This window comes from Lupinus angustifolius, chromosome LG07 (assembly GCF_001865875.1).
Source record: "Lupinus angustifolius cultivar Tanjil chromosome LG07, LupAngTanjil_v1.0, whole genome shotgun sequence".
Taxonomy (NCBI): domain Eukaryota; kingdom Viridiplantae; phylum Streptophyta; class Magnoliopsida; order Fabales; family Fabaceae; genus Lupinus; species Lupinus angustifolius.
The window spans coordinates 3,639,667-3,648,703 of NC_032015.1; the positions used below are offsets into that span (position 1 = coordinate 3,639,667).

Sequence of the window (9,037 nt, forward strand, 5' to 3'; positions counted from 1 at the left end):
TAATGATGTATATATATATAATGATGAAAAATTAGAGAATCAATGATATTTTCTAGCAAATGTATCATTACTTTGTACATATTTGAGTAGAAACACATACAAACATGATGACTGAGTGACCATGGGACGGGACGGGCTGGGTCATGTTTGATCCCTACCCGAACTCAGTCCTAGACTCAATCAGTTCCAACCCTATTCGGGCCCAATTATGATTGAACTGTGCTAGGTAAGTGGGTAGGGTCGGGTCCTGGTATTTATCATTTTTAATCCAACAGCCACACCGGAACCGAACTAACGTGAAGTTTAGAAGTTAGAACTGGTCTATATACAGAATAGAGTGAAAGGAAGTACAATACAACAACAGCAATTAGCTCCCAAAATTCTAGTTATTTTATATCATATTAAATTTTCAGTCCTGTTTAACTACAAAGCACTATGACAGTCGACAGAACAGAATAAAAGGAAGTAGAGCAATATTTCCTAAGCAAGTATCAATTTCATTTACTTGGGATGTTACAGATTGTAAACTGGCAAAAAGATGCCAGTAGTTTTAGTTATAGAAAATATACATCAAAGAATTGAGATTTGATGTTCCAACAATATACTATGAGCTAAGTTACAAACAGACCCATAGAAGGAGTCAAGAATTCAAGAATTCTTGAACACTGATAACAAGGTGAGATGCTTCAGTCATCTCATGCTTGAAGCAGGATTGAGACTACAGTAGTTTCAGTTATAGAAAATATACATCAAAGAATTGAGATTTGATGTTCCAACAATATACTATGAGCTAAGTTACAAACAGACACATAGGAGGAGTCGAGAATTCTTGAACACTGATAACAAGGTGAGATGCTTAAGTCATCTCATGCTTGAAGCAGGACTTGAGACTACAGTTCCATTGAATACCTTTTGTCTCTCCTTTCTATGGAGTACTCGCAGATTTGGTGACTTGGGTTTTGTTGTGTCCTTAGCAGACCTAAATTATAATTTCACAGTTTTAGAAGAGTTTAAAAAGTAGGGAAAAATTAAATAAAATAAAAGTGAAGTTCGGAGTAGTGTGCATACTTTTGAGGACAAAATGGATTATCAAAATTGGGAACTGGTCTTGCATGAGGAACCATTGTCCTCCTCAATTGTTTCAATGCTTTCTCTTCCTCTATCTGCATGTTCATTCACAATATTACCAATCAAGCATGCAGCTAACTTTATACTCAGGTCATTATCAAGTAGTAACAAGCTAACACATACCATCCTTTCTGCTTCACTCTCCTCTCTGTATCGTTTGTACATCATTTCTTTCTCCTTAATCTGTAATGTAAAAGAAGCAATTTGAGTACTGTAAAATCCATGAATACCTTCAATGAGTTTTCTTCAGGGAATCATGATCAACTTCCCACGTTTAGAAGCAAACTAATAAGGATTGTTTCATTACCTTTTCATCAAATTGTGCTCTATCCACGGCACGATGTTCCACCTGTAAATTAAACCCCTGAACTTGTGTAAGGGGTTTGCGGACCTTCTCTGGAACTGGGATTGGGTCCCTGCATGTCCGTGAAAAAGAAATAAGAATACTTTCTTCAAAAAATAGATGCCTTGCCAGAAGAAAATCATATTTCTCCATCTAATATGCACGCTAAAGAAACATATTTGTTACTCACTCTTTCATGACTGGTTGTGCCTTGAACCTTCTCAACTCGGCTTCTTCTCTCTGCATTCTAAGTCTTTCTTCCATTTCCCTTTGCATCTCTTCCTCATGTCTCACCAGGCTCTCCAATTGGAATGGTTCTGGTTTTGTGCATTGCTTTGGTTCTGGCTTTGGTGGGACCTGCACATGATATCAGTAATTTAGTGATACTATCAGTACTTATACTATTAACTAGTAATAGAGACACAGGCAACGATTTCTTTACCACGGGGTAGTCGGTGGTATAAGGGTATGGATTAGCCTTGGGAACCCTTGCCCTTTCCTCATCCAATTGTTTCTGAAGAAGTTCTATGTATAGTCTTCTCTCTTTCTCAGCACCTCTTTCCTGACATATGATTAAGAATGTTGGTATTAGCAGATATAGATCAATGACAGGTTAATCTTTTGACAAAGGGAAAGTAATGAACCTCTGTGTGTAGATTAAAAGGATTTGGAATTGTGTTCCTTGGAATTGGATTGCAGTTACTTGCAGGTTCAGACTTCAAAGAAAGCTGCAAAACCAGAAAAATAAATTATTTTGAAGGTTTTCACTTTATATTCTAGAATTAACTAAATCTTTGGGAGATTCTACAATTTCAAGGTATTCTAGAATTAACTAAACCTTGTCAAACAAATCAGCCATGGCAGCAGGTGGTGGATTCCTCTCATTTGTTGCAAAATGAAATTCTTGAGGTTCAGTAACATGTTTCTTGGTATTGCAGAATATCCCAATATCCCCCTTACTTTCAAAGATCTGAAATGATACTGATTAGTTAATGGATATAATGAAATTCTTAAGGTTGGTTAACCAATTTCAGTTCACACTTACCTTCTTATTTAGAGGCCTTGCCTTGAACTTAGGGATATTTTCAAGCTCCTCTTGTTCTAATTCTAATGAGCTTTTCACCTTGGCTGGGCGGGCCCTTAGTGAAGTTTGAAGTATTGGTGTTTTGGGTTCTGTAAGATGGTGAGGCTTCCCTGGATTCTCCTGTTATAAACAAAACAAAAACAGTGACTGAGGAATCAAAGTGAATACAAACAAATGACAAGCCAAATTCTAAAAGTGACCAAGGCTTCCCTGGATTCTCCTATTTCTCTGAATTTTAAGAATTACCTTATGAGACAGCTCTGTTGAAGCTATTGAAGCTGAATCTGCGTTCTGATGGGCCCTAGCCATTGTTTCCAGATGAAATTCCTGACGAAAATTAAAAACATTAATCCAACACATTCGGAACCTATACGCTTTTATTCTTTGGCTTGGCTTACCTTAAACTCTGGTGGTTGTGGTGTGCTCCTTGGTATTGGAGGCAAGGTTGGAGTTTGTAAAATCTACAATGAAAAGGGGGAAAATAAAACCATAAGTTTAAGCACACAAAAGAACGGCAATTAGATATCAGAGAATAATGAAAGAATACCTTCTTATTCAGTGGCCGAGCCTTGAATTTTGGCATTTTAGCCATCATTTCTTCCTCAAGCTCTGCAGTACTCTTCACCCTAGTGGGGCGAGCCCGCTGAGTTGTCTCAAATTCAGGTTCCTTAGGTCTGGTCAGTGTGAGTTTTGATTTTGTCTAGATCATGGAAGTACATTACCCAGATAGTTAGACAAAAGTTTTCAAAAGGGGGTAGGAGAAAAGAAGAAAGTGCAACGGATCATGTATTACATTAGAAATCGCACTGTTCAATGACAGGGCTCTGGTACTAGATTGAAATTTTTGCATCATTTCTGCCGTAGATACAAATGGTACAGCTGCTGGATTTGGTGTTTCACGAACATAAACCTTTAAATACATATACAAACTTCAATGAATTAGATAATAATACGGTTTGAGTTGATAAAAGAAATAAAAAAAATTATGAACAAAACAAACCTTTCTGTCCTCTTTGTTAGATTTACTAGTACTTAAGATGTTGGCATTGCTAGTGGTCGAACCCAATTTTGATTTATGAGGCAAAACTTGAATTTTGACATTCAGAATCTGGTAAGTTTTCAAGAAACAAATATGAGTTAATTCAGTTCAGGCAAAAAAAGCGGAAAACATTTCAAAAATTACCTGTCTGGTTTTTCCTCCTTCCAATTTTTGCCTCTTGATAGCTTGATTCTCTTGGGTCAATTTTGGAGTACCAGAAGTGCTCTTCATTGCTGATGACCTTAACTGATGCTTTGCATTCACAGCTATCTTTTTAGCAGTCTGTTGCTTAACCGAATTCTTGGATGAGACTCTTTTCTGCAAAGTTGGATTAGGTGTGCAAGCATCTTTTCCTACTTCAACAGTTGCTCCTCCAGATGAGGAAACACCACTTAAGCATGCACTATCCCCTTTATGATAATTGACACTTTTTTCCCTATCAGCAGAAACCTGAGAGGTACTTGACCTATGAGAAAAAGGATAATAATAACCAGGGGAAAAAGATGTTACCGGAATATAAAAATTACAGCAATTGTTACCACATGAGAGACAATGGTATTATTTTCTTGTTTGGTTTCATTGCAAGGTGCATGAGAACCAGTTGCATTATTTTCTTCTTTGGCTCCACTGCAAGGTGCATGAGAAGCAGCTGTACTGTTTTCCTCTTTGGCATCACTGGAAGGTGCGTCAATATCCTTTATTTTGGTAGAAGCAGTTGTACTGATTTCCTCCTTGGCATCACTGTAAGGTGCATCAGTGTCCTTTATTTTGGTAGTCATGCAATGTTGTTGCATATTGGCTTCCAGAACATTGCCATCAGCATTTGCTGACGTCTAGTAAAACAACAGATAATTAGTGATGCTAAAGTAATGAAAATTAAAGTGCATCTTTATCATAAAATCACACAAGCTATCTACCTTTTGTGTTTCCTCAGCTTCACTAAAATCACACAAGCTATCTACAGTAATAGATCTGCTAGTCTTGATTTTAGGCATGAACGCTGCAACAAATTGAAAACAGATCAACCTAATAACTCTTTCATACAATGTAAAACAATTTAAAAATGATCTGAAACAGAATTTAATTGAGATGTGTTGGTGGAACAGAATTCAGTTTCCTATAAAATTAAGTATAGGGTTTATCCAAGCAGGTGCTATCTAAACAACTTCAGCTTAAGCAAATAGCATAGAACAATGCACAACGAAAAGATACAGCTATCAAGGAAATTTTCTAAATTCAAAACGTAGTCATAAGAAAAGGTATATTCACCAAATATTCACTTGATCGAGAACACAATTATCAATCAATAAGAAAACCTAACTTTCCGATTTCATTTCAATTATCAATATTTCATTTAATTTCAACAATTTCCCTCCTCAATCAACCACGGCTAGGAAAAATTTCAAGGAAAATTATCAATCAACCCTATCTCCAGACGAATCTAACGAAGTGATAAACTTTAGGTCAAAACAGAACTTCGAAGAAGTTTGAAAGAAAAAGAAGATTTCCTATCTATAATTCACCAATAAAACCTTCCTTCGATTCTAATTACTAACTGGATTAACCTAAACCCTAACCAAAATCGTTGAATTGGAACAAGAGAGGAAAAAATAATTTTACCAGAGAAGATTATCAATGTTGATTCTTGAATGAGAAAGAAACTTACGTGAAGGAGCGTAGAATAGAGCAGTGTCGAACCAGAGCTCGGCCTTGCTTTTGTCCTCGTCCGACTCTCCATTTATAAAATCAAAGAAGCGCGGCGCCGAGAACTCATATGTGTCGTCGATCATTGTAATGCAACCGTTGCCGCTGCTTTCGCCACCAGTTTCCTCCGCCGCCGCCATAGGGTTCAACCGCAAATTTGAGACGGAAATGAAGTATGTTCTTTGATGATAAGATTATAAAAATTAATAAGAGGGAAATAGAGAGAGCGTGTTTACTTCTGAGAAAGGAAGGTAAGGGAGAATGTGTGTCTGTAATGTAGTTAAGTGTAACGGTTAGTTTCTCCAACGGTTGGATTTTTGAACTATTGTGAAAATGAACCGTATGCTGTCTGAAACTCTGAATGAATAGTTTCCAACGGCTATTTCACGGGCTCAAGTAACTCGATGCTAGACCGGGTCTGAATTTATTTCTATATGCTTTATGGTTCATTGATATTCCATACTCCATTGATTAATACAGGATGTGTTCAACAAAATTACCTCGTTGTTGAGAGCTTCTAATTTATAATTGTGAGTTTATAACTTATAATGCAGTTGTGAAGGTAGGGCTTACAATTTTTCTTGGTTTCTCATGTATCCTTAGGTAATTTTGTCTGAGCTAGGAACATCTGCATGTATATGGAGTTAACTCTCTCAGCGAGTATTTTTCATCCACAAGATTCGAGTCTGATACCTTACTTAAAGGAAATCAAGCATATATGAACCAACACTCGTTGGTAGATAGAACTTACAATTGTATAGATAGTTTATTAACTAAAGTTATTTAGTAAAATTAGTTGTTTAAAACTTTAAATAACTAAAAGGATATACTATTTATTTAATAATTATAATTTATTAATTAAATTATAATTATTAAATAGAGTAACTATGTAGATAATTTAATAAATAATATTAATAATTTGGTCAAATTATTATTAATTTTTTAATTAATAAATGTTAGGAGTAAAGTTATTAGTAATATAATTATTTATTTAATTATGACTTATATGATATTAAAATTAAGAATTTAAGTCAAGATCAATAACATTACTTCCCTCAAAACTAAAAGGTGATACTATTTATTTATTAACTATATAATAAAAAATAAAAAAAGATATTTGCAATGTCATTCTCTCGTTTATTTTTTTTCTCCAAAAGAGCTTTATATTCCTAAAGCTCACACACTATATTTCATCTTCTACTATCTATATATGAAAAGACTAAACTAGATAGTATATATTTATGACAACTATCTAAAGAATAAGCTATTTTCGTCTAATAAAAGTTGAATTTCAAAATTCATTCTCTTCCCTCATGTCATACAATAATATCTCAGTTAGGATTGATAAAAATAATGTGAAATGTAATAAATATAATAATAATTAAAAAATCAAATTTGAAATTGAAGTTTTTTTATAACTTCATTTTCTAAGACTCATATGGTATCACGATTTGACTTCTCTATTTTCATTATACAAAAATCAAATTCAAAATTGAAAAAATCATTATTTTCTACCACCTTTAAAAATATTTATTTTAAAAAAATCACATGGTAGCATGTTTCGGTTTCCTATTTTCATTAGAAAATTCAAATTCGAAATTATCCTTTATTTTTCTTATGTGTTTTAATAGGTAAATACACGGGTAACACATATGTTGTTAACCATTAGAATGTAAGGGTAACATGTATATTTTAATTATGCGAATGCACTAGTAACATATGTTCTTAACAATGCGAATGCATGGCTAATATATATGTTTTTAAACATATGAATATATGAGTAACATTTGTATTTTAAACCACATATATTTATATATAATATATGTTCTTAATCGTAATATAAAAATATATATTATCTCGTGCAAATACAAGGATAACTTAATAGTTAAATGTATACTTATTAACAAACGATCTTCTGAATTGTTTAATGGAAAAAATGAAAATCGTGTCTTGCCACCAATAAATGTTTTAATATGTCCCAATGTGTTGAATTTAGTTTTCTAATATAATTATTATTATTATTAGGCGAGACATGTTTTTTCTTATTTTACATTCAAATTAAGTTATATTAGTTACATTCAATCTTAGTAATTCATTTTATAAATTCAACCAACTAAATGAGTGAAACTTAAAAGTAATTTAAGATTTCTTTTTTCTTTCTCGTCACTTATTTCACTAATTCATTTAGATTATTGAATTTAAGAAAATGAATGAGTGGTAATTTATAATAGTAATGGGCCAACCGGTCCCATAACCGGTACGAAACAAGTGTTGTGTCGGCTAAGCATCAAAACCGGTGTAAACCGGAGAAAAATCAGTGAACTGTGTCAAAACAGTTGATCCGGCCGAAATTTGATTGAACCGGCTGGTTCATACATGTAATTTTAAAGAACCTCACATAGGCACATACCACATAGAATTAGAAGATGATGATGATGCACAACTAATAACTATTTATTTTTTTATTTTTTTCCTACATGTAATGTTTTTTATTGCATTGTCAATTTTGGTTCTAATAACTAATTTATTTTATTGTTAACTTGTATGAAAATTGATGTATGAAAAAATGATATTGTTGTAGATCAACTAAATTTAGAAGATGATGATGTACAACTCAACCCTGTGGAGAATGTGAACCTAGTTGAAGACAACGTTAGTCAAGCTTTAGACTTAAATGGTGAAGAAATGGAACCTCAATATGAAACAACTTTGATTCATTGGTGTTAAAGTTTTAAATATATAATATGTTTTGTAGATTGAGTTATGAACTTGCGTCATATGTTTCGAGTTTGTTAAGTAAGACAAGTACTTATGCATTACTATTTGTATTTGTAATTTAGACTTTGGATTTATTAAAGTTGTTTGTTTATGAGAATTCTTACTTTGACTATAAATATGAATTATAAATTTGAGTATCTACATATGAAATAATTTTTGTTACAGGTTTACACATATATATAAGCATGTATGTCCGGTTTAACCGGTTTAATCTCATGCGGTTTAATTACTGAACCACTGGTTAAACCATTAAACTAGTACCCTCACCGGTTTGATGACCGGTCCGATTTTAATAACATTGAGTAATATATAATATTTAATTGTTCCTTAAATATTTATTTTTAAAATTTGTTTATGAACAAGTGTTATTAATATATCCAACCATTACACTAGCCACTCGAAAAGGAAAATGTGTATATCTCTGATTTGTCTTTGGGGTGGTGGGGGATGGAAAGTTATCACTTATTCACTTTCTTTTCTCCTTGCATGCCATTAGTCATTAGTGCACCCACTATCATGTTCTTATATATGTTTTTACAGAACATTCTTAATTAGTTTATCATTGTGGAACACATTCTAATTAACAACTTGTTTCTATTTCATAATTTGTTTTTTTATAGTATTCTAAGAGAAATGATAAAAGCTCATTCTTAAAGTAATTATTCTTAAAATGTTTGAAAATGTAAATAAAAATAAAATAAGAAGGGAGATTCATTTGAAAACGAAAAAAATGTTTCACTGGATGCTCGACTCGTCACTTATGTCACTTGGAATTTAGTACCCATCCCATTAAATATTAAGCAAGCGGTCATGGGACCAATTTAGTACATGGAATGTACCTTCTATCTAAGTATCAATGGACATAAGCTATAGTGAAATGCCTTTAAAGCAGTGCCTGTGGACGATTTTTTCTTAATGGGCCGAACACTATTTGTGTTCACTGAAATCAATGGGGTGGGAC

General features: G+C 33.2%; 1 protein-coding gene across 3 annotated transcripts; it reads right to left on the reverse strand.

Annotated features, from left to right (window-relative positions):
* LOC109351839 (protein TPX2-like) lies at positions 381 to 5,512 on the reverse strand. Of its 3 annotated transcripts, none has more exons than XM_019593488.1 (19): positions 5,261 to 5,512; positions 4,512 to 4,594; positions 4,122 to 4,427; positions 3,739 to 4,044; positions 3,556 to 3,663; positions 3,349 to 3,465; positions 3,103 to 3,255; positions 2,954 to 3,016; positions 2,802 to 2,882; positions 2,517 to 2,675; positions 2,310 to 2,441; positions 2,116 to 2,199; positions 1,914 to 2,033; positions 1,662 to 1,828; positions 1,436 to 1,544; positions 1,252 to 1,311; positions 1,069 to 1,163; positions 866 to 979; positions 381 to 694 (listed from the first exon to the last, which is right to left on the reverse strand). In XM_019593488.1, exons 1-19 carry the CDS (start codon positions 5,436 to 5,438, stop codon positions 691 to 693), a joined length of 2,439 nt encoding a protein of 812 aa, XP_019449033.1. In that variant the 5' UTR covers positions 5,439 to 5,512; the 3' UTR covers positions 381 to 690. The 3 variants fall into 3 exon arrangements, with proteins under 3 accessions (XP_019449033.1, XP_019449032.1, XP_019449034.1); XM_019593487.1 differs by having other exon boundaries at positions 381 to 667; positions 836 to 979; XM_019593489.1 differs by lacking the exon at positions 381 to 694 and having other exon boundaries at positions 862 to 979; positions 4,134 to 4,427.

What these genes read in the sequence shown, in the direction of transcription:
- LOC109351839 (XM_019593488.1), bottom strand. Translation starts at nt 5,438, where the DNA reads ATGGCGGCGGCGGAGGAAACTGGTGGCGAAAGCAGCGGCAACGGTTGC. An exon ending in CTCGGCCACTGAATAAGAAG is followed by an intron (nt 3,017 to 3,102) that starts GTATTCTTTCAT and finishes TTTTCATTGTAG; the next exon opens with ATTTTACAAACTCCAACCTT. An exon ending in CTTTTAATCTACACACAGAG is followed by an intron (nt 2,034 to 2,115) that starts GTTCATTACTTT and finishes ATCATATGTCAG; the next exon opens with GAAAGAGGTGCTGAGAAAGA.